The 27,512-nt window shown below is 39.7% G+C and overlaps 4 protein-coding genes across 4 annotated transcripts; 1 reads left to right on the top strand and 3 right to left on the bottom strand.

Moving 5' to 3' along the window:
- Nucleotides 1-50: 50 nt before the first annotated feature.
- runx2a (RUNX family transcription factor 2a) lies at nucleotides 51-2,609 on the bottom strand. The gene is made up of 6 exons (XM_026354321.1): nucleotides 2,489-2,609; nucleotides 1,696-1,889; nucleotides 1,366-1,525; nucleotides 1,074-1,178; nucleotides 907-981; nucleotides 51-397 (listed from the first exon to the last, which is right to left on the bottom strand). The coding sequence occupies exons 1-6, from the start codon at nucleotides 2,607-2,609 to the stop codon at nucleotides 51-53; spliced, it is 1,002 nt and encodes a 333-aa protein (XP_026210106.1).
- On the top strand, nucleotides 2,532-10,619 carry supt3h (SPT3 homolog, SAGA and STAGA complex component). The gene is made up of 12 exons (XM_026355669.1): nucleotides 2,532-2,594; nucleotides 3,700-3,796; nucleotides 6,356-6,440; nucleotides 6,875-6,961; nucleotides 7,068-7,164; nucleotides 7,276-7,415; nucleotides 7,723-7,798; nucleotides 8,579-8,691; nucleotides 8,852-8,956; nucleotides 9,035-9,163; nucleotides 9,728-9,817; nucleotides 10,502-10,619. The coding sequence occupies exons 2-12, from the start codon at nucleotides 3,705-3,707 to the stop codon at nucleotides 10,541-10,543; spliced, it is 1,056 nt and encodes a 351-aa protein (XP_026211454.1). The 5' UTR covers nucleotides 2,532-2,594; nucleotides 3,700-3,704; the 3' UTR covers nucleotides 10,544-10,619.
- Nucleotides 10,620-10,679: 60 nt separating this feature from the next.
- On the bottom strand, nucleotides 10,680-17,821 carry cdc5l (CDC5 cell division cycle 5-like (S. pombe)). Its single transcript, XM_026355667.1, has 19 exons — nucleotides 17,630-17,821; nucleotides 16,672-16,775; nucleotides 16,269-16,430; nucleotides 15,988-16,115; nucleotides 15,633-15,732; nucleotides 15,368-15,494; nucleotides 15,169-15,260; nucleotides 14,862-15,006; nucleotides 14,565-14,756; nucleotides 14,307-14,455; nucleotides 14,039-14,210; nucleotides 13,606-13,770; nucleotides 13,344-13,424; nucleotides 12,640-12,891; nucleotides 12,446-12,553; nucleotides 12,196-12,285; nucleotides 11,963-12,094; nucleotides 11,496-11,576; nucleotides 10,680-11,034 (listed from the first exon to the last, which is right to left on the bottom strand). Exons 1-19 carry the CDS (start codon nucleotides 17,672-17,674, stop codon nucleotides 10,921-10,923), a joined length of 2,439 nt encoding a protein of 812 aa, XP_026211452.1. The 5' UTR covers nucleotides 17,675-17,821; the 3' UTR covers nucleotides 10,680-10,920.
- A 934-nt stretch (nucleotides 17,822-18,755) lies between these two features.
- Nucleotides 18,756-26,991, bottom strand: napba (N-ethylmaleimide-sensitive factor attachment protein, beta a). Its single transcript, XM_026355720.1, has 10 exons — nucleotides 26,801-26,991; nucleotides 24,903-24,982; nucleotides 24,497-24,613; nucleotides 22,820-22,866; nucleotides 22,653-22,730; nucleotides 22,507-22,562; nucleotides 21,634-21,718; nucleotides 20,856-20,960; nucleotides 20,664-20,732; nucleotides 18,756-19,728 (listed from the first exon to the last, which is right to left on the bottom strand). Exons 1-10 carry the CDS (start codon nucleotides 26,896-26,898, stop codon nucleotides 19,576-19,578), a joined length of 888 nt encoding a protein of 295 aa, XP_026211505.1. The 5' UTR covers nucleotides 26,899-26,991; the 3' UTR covers nucleotides 18,756-19,575.
- Between the last annotated feature and the right edge of the window lie 521 nt (nucleotides 26,992-27,512).

Below are 27,512 nucleotides of genomic sequence, written 5' to 3'. Positions count from 1 at the left end.
AATGGGTTATGTAAAGGTTCTGTTTTTAATGTTAGCACTTTGTCAGATGATTAATAAGGTCTCCAGACAGGTTCCTCGCCTCTAATAGAAAGACATGCTCCTTCTAGATAATTTAAGGTCGTGACCATGTTACGGTCCTCCCCTGTGGTTTGGAGCGGTTGGTTCGGTCCGTAGTAGAAGCTGCCCGGCTGGAATGGACCACTGTGGCTCAGGGAAGGGGGAGGAGGAGCAGGAGGGGAGGACAGGTAAGAGCTGTAAGGAGGAGGCTGGGTGGAGTAGGGGAGGGCAGGTAGATGATGCATTCTGGGACTTGGAGTAAAGGACGAGCTGAGAGAGGTCATCTGACCCAGAAATGGAGGCTCATTGGTCCAGAGAGTAGAAGAAAAGGTTCGGCAATCTGCAAAGACAAGCATCATTTCTTCCATCATCTAGTATTTTTAGGCAGATGAAGTTTGCTCACCTGTTGTCATCGCATGAAAAAATTAGTAAGTGGACCTTGAGCTTGTAAAAGTGAATAAATCCCAATTTAATTAAACGTTTTCCACTTTTTAATTAGCCTAATGTTTTTAATTATAATGATTTGGGACATTACATCTCATACTTTTACATACAACATTTCAGATGGATTAACTTATATTTTATTATCATTTCATGTGAACATTTCTATTATTTATGTTATCTACAGATTAATAATCAATTTTTATTGCTATTGTTATTTATTTATTAATTAATTTTATATTTTTATTGTCCACTTCAATTAATGAAATGCTTTTCAATATTTCCCATGGCACTTGTGGTCCTCCATACAACTGTAGTTAATTTCTGTACAAAAACGGAAACTATTTAACATGAAATGCTGAACATACAGTAAAATGCAGTATTATCTATTGTATCCTTACACTGTACCTGATGATGCAGTGCTGCTGCTGATGCTCCCAGAAGACCTGAACACTCCTAACTTTACCTCCTTCTGTCTTTGTCCTGAGAAACAGAGAGAGAAGAAGAAGAAAGTCATTTTGACTGAAAGCTTGGAGTAAAAACCCTTCACATCATTGTTCCTAGTGTCTACTGACGTCTCGGCAGCCGTGGTCCGTCCACAGTGACCTTGATGGCTCTGTGTAAGGTGGCGATCTGGGGCGGTGAGGTCAGCACATTGATAGAGAGGGTGAAACTCTTGCCTGAAAAATATAAAATACACATGTTCATACACATGGTGGACTGTACTCTGAATCTGGTTCAAAGAGGAATTTAATCCAAACCCTAAACACATTTTTAATCCAGCCTGACCTAGAAACAGTTTACTAAATGAACCCAGTTAATGAACCACTTTGACATGTCATCACAGGCCTCTAGTGGAACATCTACCTCTCCCACTGCGACCTATGAAGCGGAGGTCATTGAAGTGGGCATAGCCTTGCTTCATGGTTGCTGTGGCATTGCGTAGCTCGGCACTGCTGTTGTCGTCATTGCCAGCCATCACTGTCACAACCACACCGTCTGGCACATCATTACCCAGGGCAACCACCTGAAGGATGGAGAAACATAAGGAGGCCTGACTAGGGAAGAAAATCCTTAGTTACAAAGTATAAGGTGACCTTTGACCTGACCTGGAGCCAGTCATAGATAGATAGATAGATAGATAGATAGATAGATAGATAGATAGATAGATAGATAGATGGATAGATGGATGCTCACTGTGAAGGCTCTCGGCAGTGTCTTGTTACACCTCCAGTGCTGAGGCAGGCTGCTGCAGAGGAAGTTGGGGCTGTCAGTCTGCACCAGGCCTCTCAGTGGTGCTGTGCTGCGATGGTGGGGGGACCTACCCTCCTGGGCATCCAGCTGGCGGTTATTAGTTGGCGGTGCTGGCTGTCGCCTCTTTGCCACAGAATCTAACAAGGAGAAACATTGAAAAATATTAAATATCACCTTTCTTTGTTTCATGACTGCTGGAGGACAGAAAGAACCAATGCAATTTACAAACTGGTCTGAGTTTCTTCAAAGTTCCTTGTTAAACAGATCCTTTTTAAAACATTCTGGTTAGGTCTTCTCCCCTCTGCATGTATTAATACATCTATGTAAATATAGATATAAATTCCCTTCTCTGTGTTTGGGATTACTGCTGCTGTTTTATTTTAGACAGATGTCAACTTCAGCACAGTATAATTTCCTATATTTAGAACCAAGTCTCTTACTTGTAAAAACATACAAGTGAAGACTTAATACTGATCCAAATTATTATTAGTACTATTTTAAGCAGTTTTATTATTTCACACTCTCTATCAAGCTAAAGCTAAATGCTAAATATAATGTAATCAGCACTATACTGGCTATTTTATACATCAGAACACTGTAATCCTTCTTCATCCCTACAGTTATGGCGAATAAAACACAAAACCAAAGATTTCCACTTCAATACATCGGTAAGTACTTTAAAAACAAGCAGTGAGGAGTGTTTATTTAACCAGGTTTGATAGAAAACTACAAGTACCACAAACGCTCGGATCCGAGTTGATATAGTTTACGTCATCAACTCGCGCCGACAACAACACGAAGAGGAGACGTGCAAACAGCTTCAGCGTTTTCTGAAGATTTGGGTAAAGTTTTGACATTTTTAAAATATTTTTCTGTCTTTTCAGCTCCGCTCTTTTCCTTCTCGTGTTCGTCTTTGTGCTTTTATCGTGTGTATTGTGTTTTACTCACCGCAGTGTTTGAATAGGAGGGAACTGCGCTGTATTATTATTCAGATCTTACTGCCGGAGGGGAAGTTACTGCGGTCACACCACCTGTCCCTCCGCACATAATATATAATATATGTGTTTGCGTGAATATTTGCATGTGTGTGTGTTTGCACGGTGTGTTAATTTGCATCTAATATGTTCTGCTATCTTGTTATTTTAGGCTCTTGGCTGAGCTTCTATTCATCTGAGTTGAATAGTTGTGTTTTGCTTAAATGTTCCTACAAAGGCTGAAACCACATCAGAGTGCTGCATGAATCAGTGCGTTTTCAATAATAATCATTGTGTTTGCTCAGAAATAACCATTATGTATGTGTGTTGAGGTATTTGTTTTTGGTTGGACTTCACATCTAAACAAAGAAATGTTTATTTTAATCAAACGGGATGTTGCTGTGAAACTATTTCTCAACAGAAATCTGTCCGACATTTAGAGGCTGTAGCTTGTAACCACTAAAGAAATAAAATGTTTTTCTCGTTTATTCCTATAGGAATTAGCTAATAGTGATGTCAGTTCATGATTTTTAGACCTAAAAGGTCCTCAGTTTGTCACACAGCTAAATCAGAGTCAGGGCTCTCAGTTGGCCTCAGTGCAGACCGTCGGATGTGATAAATGTTTGTGTTGTTTTGTTGTTGTGTTAAATCTGAACATCCAAATGCAAAATGTATTCACTTTGCAAAGATATGAAACTGCTAAAAGCAAAAAATCTTATCTGAGAGTCTGTAATCAGCAAATACTTAATATTTTACTTGACAAATTCCTAAAACAGAAAACTGATTACTACTCACTAGAATCTTCATGAACATATTGTATGAAAACACAAAGACGTAAAAATTCAGCTTATTAAAATATCAGCACCTTTACATCCACTGCTGTTGCTCTGTGATAATAAACTTCAGTTGTTGCTCTTGTGATTTACATTTTTAGTTTAATTCATAATTTAGTTGGTTTTGTTTCTGTCATCAGTGGTTATGAGCAGTCCCATGGCTGGTTCTGCTGCCTCCAGTTCTAAAGACCGCCCCGCGTCCAGGACCAGCTTCATCCCAGAGTTACAGAGCATGATGTAAGACACACACACACACACACACACACGCCCGCTCAGAGACTCACCCCAGTGTAGCATCGGGCTGGAGCTGCTGAACAGACTGTTTGAAGCCATAGAAACCTGTTTAACAAATGACATCAAATCAAAAAACAAACTGCCTCCAGGAAACAAAAGTCTAAAACACAGATGTCTTGAAACAGTCCACATGAGACACACTGAACACATAATAAAAGAGAATAGTTTCGGTTTCAATGCTAAAGTATAAACTTAAGAAACTGACACAAATCTACTGCAGATACTCACAAACGACTAAATGATGTAACTGTAGCATCGTTAAAACACGTTGTCCGACTGAGTCACAGATGCAAAACGTGGTATTTTAAACACTAATGAGAGAACGACTTCAAACCTTTTTTGAATTGAATATTCATTGATAGAAGTACAACTGTGCAAAACAGAAATTTTATTTAATTTAAACATCTCTGAAACTTTTATGATTTCTTTGGTCGTCATTTAGCAAATATAACATGGTTTTAGTTTCACACATCATGATTTGCAGATTTAATTTGTGTGACTGACAATGAGAAGGCGTCGCTCTGGAGTTTAGGCATCAACCATTGTCTGTTTGTACTGCAGTGTTAGTTCGGTCAACCAAAATCATATCAAGGGAAGGTTCTGAGTAATAAAATGAAACTGAAATTAATAGAAGTTAACTAGTACAATTAAATCCTGCTGAATATTTGATGGTAAGCATCTGGAGCAATCCACAAAACACTTAAACCAAAGAACCTTTTACAGTTGATGCTCTAGCTTTTTTTAAGCTATTGAATTAATTTAAAATAAAAAAGGAGTCTTCAGATTTTAAAACTAGTAGACAATAAAAACAAGTTGGAAAATTATTTTTGCTGAGATTTTTATCTGTGCAGGAAAAACCACACACATGCTGCGGCCTCCCATCTGTGTGTGTGTGTGTGTGTGTGTTTTTGGGGTACTCACCTTATGTTGTGTGTGGGCTGCAGAGATGTGTTGTTGGTGGTCAGACAGTCTGAAACCCAACTAAACCCCAAACCCTAAAACCAATGCTGAACCTGAAGCCAACCTCCGAACCTGAGGCCACCCTGCCCACAACCCCAAACCAAAGCCGCTCTCACCTGATTGGAGCAGGCGGAGCGACGGGCCGGGGGCCTGTCAGGTGACTGTAAATGACGGACAGACAGGGGAAAGAGAAGGAACGAGAAAAGGAAAGAGCGCAGGATGTCGGTTTAGCTTAGTTTGCCATTGTGGAAGTGGCTTCTCTGGATGCAAATTGGGGTTTGACCAAACTGTGGTCAAAGTGTGAGAGAGAGAGAGTCAGCTGGAGAAAGAAAGATGGAGACGGAAACATGTAGATCTGTGAGCTCTGTTTGTGTGGACGGTGACAAGTCGTCAAGTTTTTAATATTTAAGAGGATTTTATTGTTATTTTTAATTTACATATACAAACCCCTGTTTTTAAAATGCAGGTAGACGTTAGGTTCATGTGTTTATTTTAGAAATGGACATTAAAATAAATGACCTGTGTTTTTATAATAATTACTATTGATAGCTTTAATTTAGAAAGGAATAAAGTTTAAATACAACAACACGCACCAGATGTAACTGAGTAAAATCCACATTAAAAGAATCCAAATTTAGATTTAATTCAGAAGAAGTCTTATGAAATATTATTTAAAGAAAATAATTTGCACACCTGATTTATTGCATTTTTCTCATCTACATCTAAAATACTTTTGTCTTTAGAGTTGTTTGTACTGTGTATAATTACTTTAGTCCTCAACCTGAATCTGATAACTTCATTCCAAACATTACATGTGCTGTTCTGCACAAATTGCACAAACATTGCAAAAGAAGTCATTAGTTTTTGTATAAATATTTTCTGTAAGGTCTTAAACCTTACACTGTAAAGTACCTTGAGATAACTTCTGTTGTAAATTGGCGCTATACAAATAAAATTGAATTGAATTGAATTGAATTGAATTAGTTAGTTATTAGTTTTCAGAGACACATTTCATGTGGTGCCAGATAATGTTAATATAAAACCCATATTTAACTCAGGTTTACTAACAGCAGTTTTTCTTAATAATATTAATAAAACAATAAAAATACATGTTATTTAATTTCATACATTAAAACATTAGTTTATTTGTTGGTTACATTTTGTATTAATAATCAGAATCTGTGAAGTAAATGGTAACGAAAACTGTCAAAATAAATATCAGGACATGTAAAGCACAATGTTGTAACTGTACTTCAAAAGTATTTACTGAAGTACTGTACTTGAGCTTTTTCACTTCATGTTACGTTGTACTACTTCACAGAAACAAATAGTAGATTCACTTTAAATTCAGTTCATTATAGGGATAGATTATTTTTTTAATGGAGGAGTTACATGTTCATAGCTTTATAAGTGTTATCTGTTTTACCTTTAACCTTCCTTTTAATTAGTTTTTAGTAAATAAATGTTTTGAGCTCATTACTTCCTGTAGTTCTCTACATTACCCTTTAGTATTTTCCTGTTTTGTGTAATTGTGTTTTGCAGGTTTGCTCTGGGAGACGCTCGCCGGCCTTTGCACGAGACAGCAGCTCTGGTGGAGGACATTGTTCACACTCAGCTCATTACGATGGTAACGAACCATTCGTCTGCAGATTCAGTATAATGGTGGATTAAAAGGAGCTGTTTCTACTTGTGAATGACTTAAAACAAACACAAACGATTCATAGAAACAGTCGAGGAAATGAATCTGAATCAGTTAATGATGAGTGAGTGAGTCTTTTTGGATAAAATACCTTTTTTAACTTTTTTACCTTGTTTGAAATTAAAATATGGATGCTGTAAAATGTTGAGCCTGAGTTTTCCATCAGCACTTGAACGCAGCGTTTATTTGTAAATCAAGAAAAGTTTCAAACTTCTGCCACGTTTGATTAGCCTCAAAGTTAACAATGAGTCACTGGATCTTTAATTTATCTCCACTTACAAACTGTGACCATGGATATTTAGATATTTGGACTGATGCTCTTGATGCCGGTTTGACTAGATGTGATTTATTTTATTTGTCAGCTGCACCAGGCATGCGAGGGGGCGGCTCTTCGAGGTTCGAGGGTCATTTCGGCTGAGGACATCCTGTTCCTGATGAGGAGAGACAAAGTAAACAAAAGTTTCACTGACGTCTTAACTTCAAATGAATGTGTAGCTGTGAAGTTCCCTTAATTTACTTCTGCTGTATAATTTACTCTTTCTGTCTTATTACCAGATGAAGGTGTTGAGGTTATTAAAATATCTCCAGTTTAGAGATTATAAATCCAAACTCCTCAAAACTCTGGAGGATGAAGACACACAGCAAGAAACAGGTATTTCACTGTGGACGGCGACATAATCAGATCACGGTTAAATAATCGGACTACAGATGTTTGTCTTTTATTTCATGTTGTTGTTGTTTATGTTTGTCTGTGCGTTTGCAGACAGGTGGGCTGGGACCGGCGGGAACCAGCGGAGGCAGCGATTGGCTCAGGACTATCTGGTGTGGATGGATCAGACGGGCGAGCTGCTGTCTTTAGCCGAGCGACAGGAAGTAGACCCCGTTAAACAGGAGAGGATGGAGGTCAGAGGTCACCATAATGCTACTTCTGTCCCAGTCAAATGCCTGTTAGGACAGAATGCATGTTCTTATCCTTATCAGAACTCCCTGCATGCCGACTTAATTTAATCTGCTCTAATCTAATCTGGTCTAACTAGTCTGTGAACTCAAGTCTTAAATAAAATATTTCTGCTGCTGCGTATCGGTTCAGTTCAGACAGTGACACTGGGAACTGGGACAGACTGTTTCTCCATCACACACATGTAGTCGACTGTCGACACAAACGCAGATTTAAGTGTTTAATGTCGTGTTGTGTTGTTTTTGTCTTCAGCGTCTGGAGCGTCAGACACGGACCATGGACCCGGCTCAGTACTCTGAGTTCTGTGAGAGTCGACAGCTCAGCTTTGGTGAGATTTTAATCACATACTTTGGTCTCTAATAATCTTAATTTTTATTAAGATGATTGAAACTTGGAAATGTTTCAGTTTCTTTGTTAGCGCGTCCAGTTTAATGATGAAATAAATCAAAATAATTTAATAAATCAAACTTATATAAATTTTACTGATGCATTTAAATATCAACATTTAGATAAACACATTATTTTATAATTAATAAATTGTTTAAGTACCAGATGAATTCATAATAAAACCTTCAAATGTTCCTAGTAACACACACACTTGGAATTTCAGATTTTAGGGGGAAATACCAAATGTCAACACTTGAGAGCAGCATATTTATTATAAGTTGATGTGTCGATTATGTATTGATTAGTTGTTAATAAATTAATTAGTTAATTAAGCTTAATTTCAGTGGTTTTATGCATCTGTCCGTTGAGCCTCAAATAAAAAAAGCTTTAATGGGAACAGTGGAGAAAAACTATTAAACAAATATTCACTTTCTAACAATATGAAGTATTCATCCAAGTATAAACAAATCTGCAAACTGCTGGAAGTAGCAGAAGTTTTTTATTGATTATCAGAATTAGTTGATTCTGAAACGTCACATTTTAAAATTCACATATAGAGTATGATGAAGGTTTGATTCTTGATTTGACTTTAAGTCTAATTTCCCACAACCTGATGTCTGGAATCTGTAGGATTCAGATCTTAAATAAAACCAAAAAGCACACAGGGTTTTTCTTTTTCTGATTTCAACCTTTGTGTGTGTGTGTGTTAATGTGACTGCAGCTAAGAAGGGGTCTAAGTTTCGGGACTGGCTGGACTGCAGCAGTTTGGAGCTAAAACCCAACAGCATCGCAATGGAGATCCTGTCGTACCTGGCCTATGAGACAGTAGCCCAGGTAACAAGACGTGCAGAGAGAACAGATTCTTTAGATTTTCATACAGCAAATCTAGTAAGAAATCAGTCTCTTTCCTGAAGGTGTACAGTAGTTATGCCCATTCTGACAGCTTCATCAAAAAGACATTCAACCATCCCTTTCGTCTTGTTTCTTTCTCCAGATTGTGGACTTGTCTCTGCTGGTGAAACAGGAAATGACAGCCAAGAGTAACCCCATCAGTCACGTGATCTCTGCCAGCTACATCCACTACAACACACACACTGAGGTAGATGCAAACATTCAGTCGTCTTTCAATCACTACATCCAGGTTTGTAGTCATTACACAGCATCTGTCCTCCACCAGGTAAAGAAGGATCCAGACTCACCTGAAGCCACTCCCCCTTCCACTCCAAGCTCCTCACACTCCTCAAAGCACCCCCTGCAGGGAAACGGGAGTCTGGACGGCCGAGCGCGACAGAGGAAGCGCAAAAAGGTGTGTAGCTGTGTGTGTGTGTTCTTGTGGTCGTTCTTCAGAGAAACTGATGTTTTTCATGTTTAGATTTTACTGAAACTTTAACGTGATGGTTTCAAAGTGTAAACCTGTAACTTTATTGATAATGTATAAACAGTCACACTTATGTTAAATTTAAGGTCTTACATTTGTAATTGTTGAATCCGAGCTCCAGTGTGGACTGAAATATCTAGAACTCTATGGGATGGATTAGTTTAAAACTATTCACGTTTCCGTGGTGATGAATTGAATTGACAACTTTCTGCAGTAGAGGTTGTAAAAAGCTTACAGACATTCCTGCACCTTGTAGTAACTACAGCTAGTATTGTGACAGTTGTTGTAGTTTAGTCCAGTGTTTGTCTGTTTTAGCCAAAACTGCTTTAAATAATTGTTTTAACGGTTTAATCATTTTATGCTGCTTAAAAACTTCATTACAGGAATGGTTTAGTTTTTATTAGCCGTGAGGTGAACGCTGCCTCACACTGTGATGGTTCATACTAAGATAGTTCCTGTGTACAGCTGCTCACAGACTGTTGTGTGTTTCAGAGCTGTCCGGCTACAGTGGAGCCTCCCAGCGGAGCCATCCAGCCCTGTCACATCAGAGAGGCCATTAGGAGATACAACTACAGGCACATGGTGAGTCCTCGCCACACTAGTTGATAGTCAGGTTCTTTTTAGATTGGATATAATTTAAAACATTTAATTATGTTAAAAGGTTCCTCCTCTCCATACTAACACAAAACGAACTAGTTCTCATTCTGTGCAAAAAGGCATTCAGCAGAAGTTAATGAGGTTTAAAGTAATCTGAGCTACAGAGAGACTAAATATGTTACAGGCAGATTTTCTAACTCACAGCACTGATTTAAGTTCTTAAGATACTTCCTGAATCTTCAGACGTCAACATGGTTCAGTTTTGGATGCTAAAACGCAAATACTGTCCCTCTGTGCTCAGTAAAGTGAGTGATACGTCATTTCCTGTCGCCATCTTTGTTTTTGAGAAGAGTCAACAAGGATTCAGGAAATAATTTCAGAATTGTAAAAATAACTTCTCCCATCTCCCATAACTGAGACATCCTGATAATTTGCACTGTGATGATTAAGGCAGGCTAATGTTTGAGCCTGCAGATTTAACTGCAGATGTTAATTATTGCACAGAATGACAACTTTTACCAGTATGGAGAAGAGAAATCACAACTAGTAGTTCTTCCTGTAGGACGACTGTAATAACACTGTTGAGTCTCAACCTGCTCCTTTAAAACAACAAACCTGATTGTAGTGAAAGCTGAACCCACATTAAAGGAAATCCCTTCTTTTCCTCAGAGTGCGTATTGGAAGAACGGGATGGCCTTCCTCACCTGCTGAGGACGCAGCACATTATTAGACACATACCTGTATATTAATACTTGTTCCACTGCTGTAATAAAGAGGTTTCAGTAAACCTGGGTGCGTTTGTATTTGTGACAAACACACAGGTTTACAAGTTTTACCATTGTTGCAAAGAAACTTTATTGGTCACTAATACAGAAAACAGAAGGGACTACTGAGCATGCTCCAAACTCAGCTTTTGACATTATAGCAACATGAGCATCATCTCTGGAATCGCTGCGATAATTGAAAAATGACAAAGGTTCAATATGGAAACGCAGAGCAACAAAACTGTTTGTCTTTGATCTCAGAGCAGCTGTTAGCTTGATATCAACGTTAAACCAATGTGTGATTAACGTGTTTGTGTGTGTTGCTCAGTATTTCTGAGCACTGTTGAGCAGCGACTCCCTCTCCATCAGCAGCTCTCCATACCGCTGCTGAAGTTCTCTCTCTCGCTCCATCTGCCTCTCCACGTCCTCCCGCAGAGCCTGAAACACAAACGCAGGTCAGAGAGTGTGTAATCTTACAGACACTAATACTCTGGTCACTCTGCAGGAATTAAAGATACTACTACATTGCTACTATGTACTGCACAGTATTTGCATTTTATGGTACTTTTCCTCCGTTGTAAGTTTAATATTTAGTATTTTAAGATACCATCTGTTCTTAAACGTGCTGTTCTCGTTCTTCCTGTTCATACTGGATTACTTAAAGTGCCTTAAAACAGGTACCACGCAGTAGAAAAACATTAAATAGAATGCAATTCTATTTAATATTATACAATAAAATTGGGTTTAATGTTCATATGAGCACTCAAAGAACTCTCTGGTGGTACTGTTACTCTTAAATAAGTCAAAGATCTGAATAAGTGTTAATGCTATTTATGTCATTGTGGGTCGACTAAATCAAAAACAGCTCTCTGTATAATAAATTAGAAAACACTTCTTACCATTTGTCTCCTGGGAATGGCCATATCTTCTTGTTTCTTCAGCTGAGTGAAGGTCTGGAGCTCTGTGGCTGCCTGCTCCACCTCGTGGACAAAACGAGCATCAACATCATTAATACAGAACTTAAAATAAACATTTTAGACCCCACAGTAATTTACAGCCTGCAAAGGAGCAGTTCTGATCAGATATGAACTGAATTATCAGGTAGCGTTAATATTATAATAACACACTCCATTGTTGAGGTAAATATACTTTTAACACTACGTCACTACATGAATCTACATGTTTTAGTTAATAATCTTAATTTGTAAATTCAGATTGTACAGAAGTGATGTACAAACTAACATCTTATAACGTGCCTTATAAATGTTCTGTATACTACAGTATGTATACACTACGGTACTGTCGTTCTTTTTACCACAGTAAAGTGTATAAGGTAAATAAAACTAAATTCTGAGGGGTTCAGTACCTGTTCCCAGATTTCATTGTGCTGCTTCAGGAGCCCCAGTGCTCTGGACTGAAACCCTCCAAGCAAGATTTTGAGTTTCTTCTCCAGCTTAGCTGCTCTCTTGGCCTCGGCTGTCATGTGACCACGATTCACCTGGAGACAGACACAAAGACGGACACAGGGACCTCAGCGTTTGAACCAGGGAACGTACGCAGGACGTGAAGCGGTTTAAAAATGGAAATGAACTCACTCACCTCTAGTTTTTTCTCGAAGCTTTCAATACGGTCTTTCTTTGATGCCAGGTTAGCTCTGGTGTATCTGTTCTGTCCAGGTAGATATAACACCTGCAGAAGGACAGAGGCCGGTGAATAAACAGGTGCTTACCCACGACCACGTGAGGATGAAATGTATGTTTGTTAATTTGTGCACTATGAACGCATCTAATGTCTTCAAAAAAAAAAAAAAAAAAAAAAAGAGGGCTGCTTGTGGCCAGATCCGTGTTACCTGTGCGTAGCATTCCTCCCACACCTGGCTGTACGCCTCCATGCTGAGATCACCGTGGCCCATTCCTGTCTTCACAACCTCCATTTCTGCTGCCAGCATCACCTTCGCCTGTTTATTAACAGGTCACACGACATCACTAACAAACACTTTCTATATGAACAGGTCATTATATGTTAGTTTTCTCTGTGTGTTACCTGCTCCATCTCTTCTGTGCTGATGGTTTTGTAGGTGTGTGTTTCCAGGTGAGCTATATGTGAAGCGTTGTTAGATGTAGAGGTCGGGCCTCTGGTCTTGCCGCGCTGCAACTGACTGGCTGCATTGGCTGACGGGTGGTGCAGGCAGTCATAGTGCAGCATGGTGATCATCTCCTGTTTGATCATCTCCTCGGCCAGCTGGAGGTCAGAGAGCGGCTCCACAGAGGCGGGACGCAGGACGGACTCGTTTACCTGATAAGAGAGATGACTGTTGTTAAGTCACTCATGTCCACAATCATCACATTGTCCCATTCCCCTTTATTAAAACCTCATTGTTGAATGAATTCAACTTTGACAGAACAGAAGTTACACAGGGTTTCAGGTTTTTAGCAATTGACTTTCACTTAAAGCAGAGAACATATTTACTCTTGTAATTTACTTCGAGGCAAAACTGCAGAATGAAAATTCTGAATTTACCCAAATGAGAAATGTGACATTTCCCAACACTTTCCCGGAAATGGAATAAAATATTTTGTAAGAAATGTTTAATGCAATCTAATTCAATGAAACATTAAACTAACACAAACATACATAATGTGTCAGATTGTTATATCATGTGACTGTATAAACCCTTTGTGCATTTTTAATTATTCTACTGTGCAGTCGTGGTGTGATGTTGAATAAAACACGGGGAGTGTTGTTACCTCAGTAGGTCTAGGAAGACTCCTCTGAACAGCAGTGTGTCGCAGCTTCAGCTCCTTCTCTCTTTCCGCATCCCGCTGAGCCTAACACACACACACACACACACACACACTTTATTAAACCTCTCTTTTTTTTTTTTTTAAATAAGACGGCTACAAACAAGGATATAAATGTGCATTACTGATATACAGATGAGGTTGTGCATTAAAGGACAAATCGCTCAACGTGCTTTGACGATGTTTGCATATGGATTTGTGTGCACACCTGTTTGCGCGCCTCTATGTCGGCTGAATCCTCTACGAACCCGATCTCTGTTTCTGTTTCCTCAAGTTCTTTCTCTGCGTTTTCGGGGAGAACAATCTCAAAATCGTTCTTGGGAACAGGGAGCGACATCAGGCCCTGCCTCAGGTGCTGCAGACTTTCTCTTTGCTGTGTGTGGAAAAGAAAGACAACAGTAAGTTTGCAGTTAATTTGCAAAATGTAAATAATGCTGAGTTGAAATTTTATTTTGCACATTTTATTATAAGTACAAAACCAGTAATTGACAGAACCTTTTGCTGACGTGTTATTTGTTGCTAAAATATGATTCATTGACCAGCAGCCTGTTTCAGTTGCTAACATTCAGTTTAATTTTTGACTTTATGAAGGTTATTTGTTTATTTAAACTATTATATTAGTACAATGAGAGTTTGTTTACCATGTGTTTAGCGAATGCAGGGTCAGCCAGTTGCTCCTCACTGTTAATATTCAGTTTGTCTCTTAATGGTGTGCGGCCTGGGGTCAAACCAGGGGTCGCAGCCCCACGTGGAGTCATCCCTACTCCAGCTTGAGGTGTCATGCCCTCTGCTCCCTGACCGGGTCCAGGAGTTCTGTTAGAAATGTCACTGTTAACATTCACAGTACAAGCGCGTTTGACACTTAAATCCACAGTGTTGTATCAGAACAGAGGTCATAGCATCGTTAACCTGAACGGGGTGCTGAGAACAGTGTTGGGTGTTTGTATCTGCTGGCGCTGAGGTGTCACGCCGCTGAAATCACTCTCATGTAGAGGAGTGTTGAGGCCTCCCTTCAGAGGAGTGTCAATGTTGGTCAGAGCCATCAGGTTCTGGGCTTCCTGAAAAAAAAAAAAAAGACAGATAAACAGTAAATATAAGACACAGAAGATTTAAAAAGCCTTTTGATCCATAATAAACATTTTCATATGTTTAGTGTGTCAGTGTTACCTGCAGAATCCTGTCCTGGGCAGCGGGGGTGCGAGGTGTACGTAGCCCTGCTGACATGGTGTTGGTGACGCTGTACTCTGACAGGAGAGTGGCGGAGGCCGAGTTACCGCTGTCGCTCTCTTCAGCAGCTTGACGTGCCACCTCGCTTGCGACACCCAATTTGACGACTTCCTCCAACTCAGCATCACTGATCTATGACGAAAATTACACAACATATTCAATGGTAAAAGAACGAGTTCAGGACTCGAACGGCAGCATCCAGGATATTTACCAGACATTAAAGTGTGTTGTGGTTACCTGTGGGGCGGGTAAAACAAGCTTGGAGCGTTTTTTGGTGAACTCAGCGACACCGCTGGTCTGAAGGATGGCAGACGGCAGATCACTCTCTTTCTTCTTCTTTATCTTCTGTTTATCTTTCTTTCTGTCCCTTTCTTCACGCTCGCTACACAAAACATAGTGAGGTTGCTGATTTAATATGTGAAATGTGTTTTCCATCCAATGTTGATCAGTCGTAGTTTTTACACTGTGTCCAAAATGCACCACTCACTAAAGCAAAAGAGTTATTTAATGATTATGCTGTTATCTAACATGTAGTGTTACTCACTTGCGCAATTCTCCGTCCAAGTGCTGTTGTCTGAGTCGTTTGAAGTTCGGCTCCAGAGCATCATACTGCTCCATGCTGGTGTCATAGAAACCCTTAAGATAAACACAGTTACACCATTAATACTGGAGCCTACAATACCAAGTTGATTCCATATGATCTGTAGGTCCAGTTCTAATGAATAATCTTAATGATATCTTACCGGTGCAGGTTTCTTTTCAAAGGGAATTTCAGCGTTGTAGTCCACTCCTCTTTTCTTCTTCCTTTTCTTCTGAACATCGATTCCTGCTGCTCTCAGCTCCCTTCGCTTCTGCAAAGCAGCCAAACGCCTGCAGCAGAAAATGAGAAAGGTTAAGTTATGCCTTTTGTAGTTTTGTGCATCGGAACAATCACTAGGAATGACAAAAAAAAGAGGCTTGAATAAAAATAAGAATTCAGAAATATTAGGTAGCGAGTATGTATCTAACCTTGCTTCTTCCAGCTGTTTCTCTCTGGCCTTCCTCTTGGCTTTCTTGCCCTGGGTGTTGGCCAGTCGAGCTCTGGCCTCTGACAACATCTCCAACTCATCTACACATAGTGAGACAGACACACACAATGAATTTCTTTTCTTTGGGCACATATGATGCAGTAAGGTTTGAACTGGTTTCTCATGCAGCCACAGATATGAAAGAGAACATGAATTGTATTTAACTACTACGACTTTCCTGGGTCGAGGCAACACTGTTTGCTACATGATTAATTTCAAATGTATAAACATATAAAGAGATCAGGACTAGGATACATTATCAACTGTGTGTGACAGTTTTAAGTGTGTTAACACACCTTCATCCATATCCACTGGGTCAGGTCTGGCAGGTTTGGTTTCAGGATTTGGGTCGATCTCTCCTGGTTTTAACTTCCTGGGGTCGTCTCCTACTTCCTCCTCATTATCTCTCTGTGCTGCTTTGTCTCTTAACACACACATCCATAAACACACAAATCGTAGATGTCCATAAAAGAAAATGAATAGTCTTAAATAAAGGTGCTTCAGACACTTTACAGTAAATTATCCTGCAACTTATCAGAAAATTATTGTTAAACATATGCAGTGTATAAAACCATACAGCAGGTATTCGTAGTGCTCCAGACACTGGGCAGCAGTGCGTCCTATGATAGGAGCAATAGTCCTCCACTGAGTCGGCATCAGCTTGGCCAAATGAAGCAGCTTCTCCTCTTCTTCTCTGGACCACTCTGTTTTCTTGATACTGGGGTCCAACCACTCGTACCTGAAAACAGCAACAAAGCAAACGTATAATCAGTTGATTAACTGAAGTAAGCATCTATTTAACTAAAATATAACCTGACTGTTTTATTGGTCCAGTGGGAGTTTTGTTTTTATATAGTAAAAAGTACTGTTTTATAATTGTAAGGCTACACCATGGATGTATATGCTAATCCTGTTACCACCTTTACCACCGACTAAATCTAAAGTTTTAAGCAGTGCTTGCTGTGGAACTGCAGACTCACCATCTGGCTTTACACTGTTTGGCAGACTTGCGGTGCAGCAGGGAGGCGATACGAGACCACTGGTTTTTCCCATATTTCATCACAGCTGCCTTGAGGATCTCATCCTGAACAAATTGGCAGATTAGAAAACAGACCATTAGTTGTCTTACATACTCTTTGTTACAGCCAATCACTGCTCAACTTTGGCTGGACTAAGCTTTGACAGGCACTTAATGATCGCCTCTATAAAACTATTTTATTATTTTAAAACTATAAAATCTGTGGCAACATTTCTCAAAGGTAAACATGCTGGTTTCTCCTGGTATTAATTAAAGCTAGTTAGAAGACAAAAGCAGCGAGAATAACTTGGATTTTATACACTGACCAACCACAACTGATTACAAAATCTGGGAAATGTCTTAAAGATAATAGTTGGAGGCATCTATCGTGCAGCAACACTGCCAAAGAACATAACAGTAAAATGTAGGTTTTGAGGCTAGAATATACATATACATATAGTACCTGGAGCGCAGTAGTTAGTTTGAAGGTTAACAGAAATGCTAAACCTCTGGAGGACAGAGGGCTTAGCGTAATCTTTTTCCGGCTGGTAATCCAGCCTTGGTTCAATTAAATGTATTGAACTTTTCAATATCATGAGGCAACTCCATCAGTGATACTACTCCAACTGACGCTCTGATTTCACGTTAGCTCAGTTGCTAACGTTAGCAACGACTTGGAGCCTAGGGAAAGGTTTGCTAACGGCGCTGCCATCTTTGCTAACTATGTATGCGGAACAAAACAACCAAACGCAAACCGTTAATAAACTCTGTCGATGCAGCTAGAAGCAGCACAATTAATCAAACTTGTTGAGTTGCCTGATCACATTAAGTTAGCAGCTAGCTTCATGCTAACCAATACCCATAGGTTTACTATAGCTAGTTAGCAGGATGCTTGAGTAGCTAGCCATGTAAACACATACCTCAGTGTTGCGCCAGACGCCTCCTTTTATCATGATACGCGGCATCTTGGCGGCTTGTTTCTCTCTCCCCCTTTGGTAAAAATATAATCAAGAAATACCAGCCACTGAAGACTACAAGTGGCTGTATTCGCTAAAACTAAAATCCAACACAGAGCGATGCGAGAGCGCAAAGCACACGCACTACACCGGAAACGACTGTCGCAGGAAATGACGAGTTCACCGAAATGCATCATGGGTACGATGGTAGCGGCGGGTGTTATGTAGAAATTTGTTCCCGCGTTGATTTTACTCCAACAGGAGATTAAATGGACTGTTTACACTTATACAACGAAATAAATATAAATATCTACAAAAACCTTGATTAATTAATTCAATTATCAATTATAAACATAAATATAATCTAATTTAAAGCGTGACCCCACATTTCAGGGAACACTACGCAGCAGGGAGCAGACATCGACGTAACACCTGCACAAATTAAAATATGTCTATTTTGTTTAAACAAATTTTAATGGAAAGAAATGTTTTAATGTTTTATTATACATGCTTATACCAGAGTGGGATATAAAAACTTTCCTCCCTTCTACTGTCAATCAGGTCAATTTATTTACAATAAATGCCAATAATAGTTAATTATAAATAAAGGGCAGAATATAAACTGTTTAACAATGTGAAATATCAGTCATAGTAAAGCATGCTCTTACAACATATCAATTAATCTATTATGAAGGTTGGTGCAGGCAGCTAATAATATACAGGTCTCATGTAGTTATTCTTCTTTTTGTTAATGTGATTACTGTAATAACAATAATTACATTATTACATATTTATTCAGCTAATATTGTGATGAAACCTCTGTTAAATGCAGCAGCACCATCTTGTGGTTATGGAGTGTAATGGGGTATTTAGATCACAGAGGGGCAATTCTGCTCCTTATAAGCAGATTTTTTCAGACTATAATGACTGCATGCATAGTTATTTTAACATTTATGATTCACTCTTGCTTTTAGCATCTTTGTCAGCTTATTACCTATCAAACAACATATTACATGTGCATAGGTTGAGTCATTTAAGGGCTAAGACCTCATTAAAATAACTTAAAATAACTACGAAACATCTGGAGCGATGATGTTTTTATTTCAACTCGGCATTAGAGGTACATATTTACTGATTTCCACAGATGATACCAGGTTACATGTATGTTCTTCACACGTTAGCACAACACGGAGAACACTAACATCAACATGACAACAGACATGCACAAACATAGGCAGTGACGGGGGTTAGCGCTGGCGGCTAACTGCACTGACCAACACAAAGAAGCAACCAATCACAGTGGGCGATATCACGGACATGACAGGGTGTGGGAGGGGGTGAGGAGGGGAGGCAGAGGAAGAGGGGGGGGGGGGACAGAGGAAAAGAGGAGAAAAGAGCGGCTAATACCTAAAATATTAAGACAGATCATAACACTGAGCACCGTCATAAACAATAAAGAATATTCTCGATATTGACAATAAATATTAGCGATCTCAGAAATAACGATTATTCCCTTTTAAATATCTATAAATCTCATATACAGTGAGTTGCACACTTTCCCATCACTTCGTGTCTATTCTGTACTGCGGTGGACACACACACTCTCACACACACCTTTTCTTAGTCTGTCCAGTGTTACAAGAGATACTGTGGGACGGGGGACGTGGGGCCATTTGAAGGTGATGTTTAGCTTGTTTTGGGGGTGGGGGGTGTCACATGCAGACTGATATGTACAACTGTCCCTCAGTCCCTCCCTCATACTCCCCCTCTTCATCTTTCTGCCTCTTTCCTACCTGAACACCTCGTTACACACCTCTTTTTTATTACCAAGCCCCCTTTTGCCACCATCTTTCTTCTTGTCTTTATCAGCCTCCTCCCTGCCCCTTTTCTCCCCTCCTTCCTGAACGTGTCTATTTCAGGTCTCCAGCGTCCCCCTGGATGGTCTTTTTGATGCGGAGCAGCATCGTGGTCAACCACTGGTCCAGACGAGACACAGAGTCGAACTCCTTGACGGCCTCCGTGAACGCCTCGCTGTTCTGCTCCTCGTGGGCTTCTAGGAGTTTCTGTGTAACAAAACTCAGAGATTACTTCACTAACATAAATGTTTTGTTATTAGTCTGGAACAGGGTTCGAATGACCCTGGAATAAAATGCTGAACCTGGTGCCTCTGTGATCCCGGATAAACAGCACTGAGTTTTCTTATTGTTTATGTTCATGTGCATTGATGTTACTAATACTCATCTAATATTGATTTGGTCCCATACTTACCTGTGCATAGTTCACCTCAACTTCTGCATTATTTTATTTTGTCACCTTAATTTTTATATTATATTATTTATTGTTGTTTGTGTTTATTCTTGCTACACTAATGCTGATTTTGAATCTACTGCTGTTGCAAAGTACCATTGTACTGTCTGATAACACTTAGTTAAGCTTTATTTAAAATCCCAATGCTAACATAAATGTCTGAGAACCAAGACAAACTCTAGCCACGACACTCAACGTATGCCTCCACATAGCGAGCGCTGCCTCTTACAGCAGTTTCAGTGTGGTTCTGCTCTATTTGTTTGAACTGCTGCTGTTTTCTTAGCTTTCGCTAAGCGGTTTGTGAGACTGATTTACATGACATGAAATAAAACAGCTGAGAGATCATAGACACATTAGTAAATGTGTCTGTCCAGACAGTTTATCAAATGACGTTCAGCATGCATGAAGTCACTGGTGCTACTATTTATAGCCTCTTTTAAATCACTTTTCCTTTTTTCAACAGCTACAAAAGTTCAAATTAGACAGTATCTATGCATGTATGTATTTATTTGGATATACAAGTTGATTTATGTGTAAATGAACCATGTGTATATATAATTTAAATGTAGCAAATTATTATTATATTATTATATTTTCAGATAATATTCAAACACACTCAGATGTTATGAAAAGGAAACAATAGATTTAGTGACACAATAAAAATATTGATCAAAATCAACTCTGAATATACCTTTAACAATTTGAGCTCTCTCGAGTCGGAGAAGGCTGGAAACATCTCCTCATACTTCTCTATGGCCAACTGAACACACACACACACACACACACACACACACACACACACACAGTAACATGTATTAGTAATAGTATTCAGTTTAAACTGCGATGACGTCTCCCTGTGCACACTCTGTCTTGTCTCTCTTACTTTGGCATTCAGCTCGTCCACTATGAAGTGACACAGCGACGCCTTGAAGAAGTACTCTTTAGCGTTGTACTTCAACAGAGGATTGTCCATGGTGCTCATAGCAACCTGAAACACACAAACGTATTGGCTTTAAAAACCTTTAAATTTGAGTTAGTTTATATTTGTGTTTCTGTCTCACGATGGATTTATGATGGAGGCGGTACACAAACTCAACTATCAAGAATGTGCAGGTACTCCACCATTACACGCATGCACGAATTCTCAAATAGTAGTTGTACACGATCTAAAACTTACTTTGAATACATAAGTACAGGTACTCCACTAACAAACAGACTTTGTGGAGATCAGTCAAAACTATTACATTACTATTCAGTACCCAGATCTTTTACAAGTCAGAGCCCTGAATTGGAAACTTCAGTTGAGTAAAAGTAGAAATAATCAAACCATACTTATAGTAGAAGAAGTACTTCTACTAACTCCTTCATGTGATGCCTGATTAATAATCCACACTAATACATTATTATTCATTAGCTGATTATATTTAAGCATACATGTATATATATATAATACTAGTACTACTACTACTACTACTACTACTAATAATAATAATAACAATACTACTACTACTACTACTACTACTACTACTACTAATAACAATACTACTTCTACTACTACTACTAATAATAATAATAATAACCATCAGATTACACCAAATACATCAACGTGACAAACTCCAGGCTCAGGCATGACCACGAAGCAGCAGCGGCGTCTCTCCTACCTGTTCGTAGATTTCAATGGCTTTCTGGTACTGCTCCAGCTGAGCGCTGTAGTGTCCGACCTTCAGGAGACATTTGTTGGCTGAGCTGAAACACAGGAAATATGAATCTAATGAGTCTTCTTCACATGATGGACGATGTATTCAATTAAAACATTGAGACAAACTCTGTTGTAATTAACCTACAGGAGCATGAATCAGTATCAGTCACTGACCTCCTGTTCATATTGTTACAGGGTTGAACCAGCGTCAGCACAGCGTCCACTGAGTTCAATAAATGTGGTGTAAGGTGTATTTGACGCAAATAAGAGACTAAATACACCTGAAATTAATGTTTCCTTCATTATTAATCAATCTGCCAATTATTTTCTCAAATATCAGAAGAACAGACACATTTATTATGTGGTTTATAAAATGCAGAATAAAGAATATGAGACTATTACTGACTCCAAACTGCAAACAAACAAATTTTAATATGTTGTCTTTGTACCTGTATTTTAAATGATCTGTAAATCACTACACTCAGCTAACAGTGTGGATTTCACTGTTTCCTTCTTTTCAAACTATTTCTGCTAAACTCCCTGTTCACCTCTCTAACATCTCTCAGACCAGATCTACAGTTCTAATGTTATAATCCACCGTCCAAAGGGTTTCAACTCCACTATACATCCAGGGCTTAGAATAATCGACAAAATGAACTTAATCTGGTAAAACTGCCCGTGTAGTCAACGCATGACATACAAAACACATTTCCAAGCATTGCACCAGTTTCATATCTTCTGTATTTGTGTACAGTAGAGTATACTGTACACTGTAGTACACTGTAGTACACTGTAGTACACTGTAGTACACTGCAGGTGTTAGTTCAGCTTGTACCTGTTGGATTCTTCTCCCTTGTAGTAATCTGCAGCCTGCTCATAGTGGGCGATGGCCTGAAAACAAACACATCATTTCTGTTCACTTAAAAAAATGAATCACATGTAATTTAAACTAAACTTCTATTAAAATCTTAATAACTTTACCTTCTCGATATCGACCAGCTCAGATTCATAAATCTCTGCTATGGTGATGTGATGTTTGGCTGCGATGGTAAACCGACCCTGTCACCAACACAGACGCACAGAGTGTTACTGAAAGTGAAGAACCGCTGACACAGAGAGAGCGGTTTAACGGGTGGAGCTCGGCTTACCATGTCGGTGTAGATGTCGATGGCCTGATTTAAACAGTTGATGGCCTCTGGAAGGAGATAGAAGAAGGAGAGGAGACGACTTACGAGTGTGCAGCAGCCTTCAGAGTCTACTAAGTTAAATTAAGACTGCTCACTTTCAGTTTCCCCCTGTGACGACTAACCTGCAAACCCACAGTATTTCATTAAGCTCCTTTCAGAGAAGCAGGAGGGTCGTTGCAGCGTAACCTAGATATCAATTTTCCAAGAGTAACCCAGGGGCTCATTTTAATCCTCGAACGATACCGACTCAGGGTCCTGACTCTGACTGTGAAATGCTGCAATACAGACTGTACTGTAAAAGATATTCTAACATGGTTATGTCTGACTCTCAGTGGACCTGAAGTGAGCAGAGCAGCAAATAACTCTTTTAAAGAAAGTGGTAGCTGCTCTGTCTCAAGGAAGACACGACCAAAACCAGTAAAACCTTCAGCTACTGGACATAAAACTATAAAGTGTCAGATTTTATTTAGGTGTTTGGTTAAATTTACTGGATGAACTGTGGGAGTTACACACATCAAGTAAGTAAAACCTGGCTGTAAATCAGACATCACATTTCCCCAGGTGATGCTCTGCAGCTCTCTTCACGTCCTGATTGACGTTGGAGTTTGTTTGTTTTTTTAAGTGAGAGAAAAGCAGCTCGACTGGATCCAGCTCAGCTGACGGACTTCATCAATCACATCACAAAATAATAAAAGAATAAAACACACACAGACGAAAGCTTTCACACATTCCCAGGTTCTTACTGTGTAAATCACTCCTGTCTGTCTTGACTTGTGCTGCCAGGTCCAAAACACAACAATCTTATTATTATTATCTGACAGAGTAACTGGTTCAAATAAGTCCCACAGTCGAGAGGTGATGACAAAACAGCTGAGCACAAAAACCATGCACTAGAATCAATGTGAAGATCGGCTCTGTTCTCAATCAGCTTCCAGGAAACACATTAAACCATAAGGATTTCACACACACGAACTTCAGAATCCCAGAGGAAACTTTACTGCTCAGAGACAAAGCTGTGATTCTCACTTTTACCTTGTTTTTGTTAATATTTTGTTTATTTTCTGATAAGTTGCTGCTAAAGTTCACAGGAGACACAGTAGGTGAGTCCGAGTTCCTTTCTGAAAGTTATAGAGCTACTGTGGAACTAAGTGGGAGTTTACATACACAGAATATTAAGATAATACAACAGCTCTGCTAGAAATCTTTCCATTTATATCTAAATATCGACATCCAGAATTGATTCTTCCTCCTTGTTCAATGTAAATTCGATGTTTGTTTGCCACAGATGAGTCTAACCACAAATCTAAGAGGGGAATCCTGTTTCTCTCTTCATCTCATCTGACAGTAAACAAACCACAGCTCAACGTCCTCCTCAGTTACAGTTACACTTTATAACATGTCTCCGTGTCTCAATGCATCTGTTGCAGTGTCAAAATATAACAAGTAGAACAGTAATCAATAATGCATGTGCAGCCGTCAATAAACAAGTAGTTCTCCTAATTGAAACAAAGTCAAAGTTTGGATAAAAGGTGAAAATAAAACCGAAGTGGATAAAACCAGGAGGCACCGACTACAACCTTCCTTAACATCAGTGTCTCCAGCCTGATCAGATTTCACCTGTGTGTTTGTGGCACTCACCCTGTGGGTCGGCCTTCTTGTAGGCGTTGCCGGCGTCGACAAAGCTGGTGGCAGAGTCCAGTTTGTTCTGAAGCTGCATGTGGAGCCGAGCGGCCTGACAGAACGCGTTCCCCGCAGCTAAACACACACACACACACATTGATGTAACAGGCGTGAACCTAACCTCCATCACACAGCTCATTTTTACTCCTGCAGCTCGAAACATGAAAACACATCCAAACAGCTGGATCCTGCTCAGTGTGAGTTATTACTGGCACATTCACCCCACTGTCACTTATTCATACTAAATATTCATCCAGTATTTAACAGATACACAGAGGTTTGTGTGTGGGATTCTGTTTATTTGTGTTTCTAATGCAGGATCAATGTGATTTACTCTACAAACGTGTGTGTGTGCAACACCTACCGCTCCAATTCTTTGCCATCTTAAACATGTTGGCTGCTCTGGCATACATTTCACAGGCGTCCTCCACCTTGTGGTTGCCCCTGTAACACACACACACACACACACACACACACAAGCATAGACAAATAAAATCACTCGTTCTTTTCTGTTTTTCAAATTTGAATATGATCATTTGACGTCATCAAGTTTTTATAAATAGAAATTCTGTGTTATCCAGTTGATACTATTGAGCAGAGAAGGCATAAATCCGATGTTCCTACTGCAGCAATGACAAATATCCCATAAAACCCAAATCAATTTTCAGTTTTAAAGTTCACCGGTGCGTCTGAATGATACAGATCCATGTGTCTTTGCAGCTCTGTGACTATTTGATGAAGATAAAAGACGCTGAATGAGGGACAATCAATCGAACTTAGGAGAAAAAGTGACACAACAAACTGAGACTTGTTAATTGTGAGTTCCTAACTTTACTCCCTTACTGAAGCTCTGTTGAGCCTAGTATCCTCTTAACTCCCAGCAGCAATGACTTCATGAATTTCTTTACAAATAGAATTAACTTAACTATTAGAGAAACAAATGATGGCCGCCCACCCTGAGCCTGGTTCTGCTGGAGGTTTCTTCCTCTATAGGGAGTTTTTCCTCTCCACTGTCCACTGTTTTTTATATAATTCTGTGTACAGTTATATTCTGTAAGGTCTTAAACTGTAAAGAGCCTCGAGAAGACTTCTGTTGGGATTTGGTGCAAAATAAATAAAACTGAATTCAACTGAATCTCTACCAAACTGCAGATGATCTTTTAGAACTGGTGACCAAACGTCCAGTAATAACATCTGTATTTGCATCAGGCGTCTCAAATACAACAATAAAGGTAAAACTATAAATTCAAATCTTACATTATTCATCTCCACCAACTACCAGTGTCATATATTTAACCAGCCACCGTGACCCCGACTCAGTTGGCTGTCAGACGTCCACTTGGGGCTGAGGCTCATTAAAGAAACATGTTGACACCACGTGGAAAAACAGATGTGACCCATTTCAGTTCAGTGATGGAGGACTGATCATTTATCTTTGATTATCACATAATAAAGTCGGATGTGGACTTAAAGGTAAAGATGGGAGAATTAACATGAATGTTGATGATAAAGTGAATTAAATGCTGCAAATTATTTTCACTACAGAACAAACTGCTGATTCTCTTTAATGTCACATATGATCCAAAAATAGCAGCTGATTCTCAGAGGTGACGTTTGTTTTTAGCTGGAACTCTAAATTTAATCCTTTAAATGTTTAATTTCTCTAAAATATGAACTTTTACAGCTGAAACTATTCAACATTATGCTCAGATCCATCAGTTCAGGTTACATCATATTAAATCTATATCCCATGTTGTCTGTAAACATCCGCCCCTTCCTCCAGCCCACACCACCACCACCATCACCACCACCACCAGCAGCCCCCGCACCATCACATCCCCACCGACTGTTTTCCAGGCACCGACCCGGCTGCGCTGCTCTCCCGGTTCGGTGTCACGCTCCATCCGAACCCGCTCAGACTCCCACATCACCTCGTCTGTGTCGAACAGGTTCGCACCACATCATCCCACAGCTGATCAAATGCGCACCGATGATGCTCGCGTACATCTTGGAGAAGGACACTGAGTCATAGTGACAGACTGATGGAGATGTGCGGCACACAGCACAGGTTCACGATTATAAAATACAAAACCGATCTACGGGCACTGGACACAGATCTGGAGCAGATTTCAGGAGCTTAAGACGCTTTCTCCGTCTACAAACGACACTTATCAGGCTCTGACGGGCCCTGCGCGCAGGAATCCCTCCCCCCCTGCACAAACGATAAACAGAGACAGAGCAGAGAATGAGAGCATCCTTTACCCGAACATCCCTCCCAAGAAGGATCCGGACGCTTTGACCTTTTTGTCGGCCTCGGCCATCAGCTGCATGGCCTCCTTCTCTTTGCCGGAGTTGTCCATGACGAGAGGTTCTGCCGCTGGCGGAGGGATGGAAGGAAGAGGGGCCGATGTTCCGCAGTGCACGGACTGGTGCTGATGCTGAGAGCCTGCAGATCTTCTTCTACGGCAAGAGAGAAAGGCCACATGACACCATCTGCTGGAAGGAGTCGGAACAGCACTCACCTTTACCTGAGCTCCAGAAACAATCACTGGAGCCTTGTTTTAGAAAACATCCATTTGACCTCAGTTTAAGCTGCTGGAAGCTTCTCTAACCATTAATTTACAGCTGCACTATAAACTTTAGATATTTGTATCAATAGTTGTTGAATAAAAGTCCCAGAGCTCAGTCAAAAATATCCATTAAGAGATGAAAATGAATGACAAACACAGCACAGAGACACAAACTGACCCACATTCAGATTGAAAGTGACTAAATAGAGACACAAAATCCCCACAAATGACATGACAGCCACATGTTGTGTCTCATTTTCAGCCTGTGTTTATAATCTGTAGGGATGGAAGCTGAAATCTAGGATATGTGCTGCGTTTACTGCTGTTTAATTATCTTAGTAAATGTCTGTACTGGCTGAAAGTTCATCCAACACATCTACAGCGTTTGACGATGATAAGAAAAC

The sequence above is a fragment of the Anabas testudineus genome, chromosome 15 (genome assembly GCF_900324465.2).
Source record: "Anabas testudineus chromosome 15, fAnaTes1.2, whole genome shotgun sequence".
Taxonomy (NCBI): Eukaryota; Metazoa; Chordata; class Actinopteri; order Anabantiformes; family Anabantidae; genus Anabas; species Anabas testudineus.
Note: the sequence above shows the minus strand (reverse complement) of the source record. Positions and strands in the feature narration are given on the sequence as shown.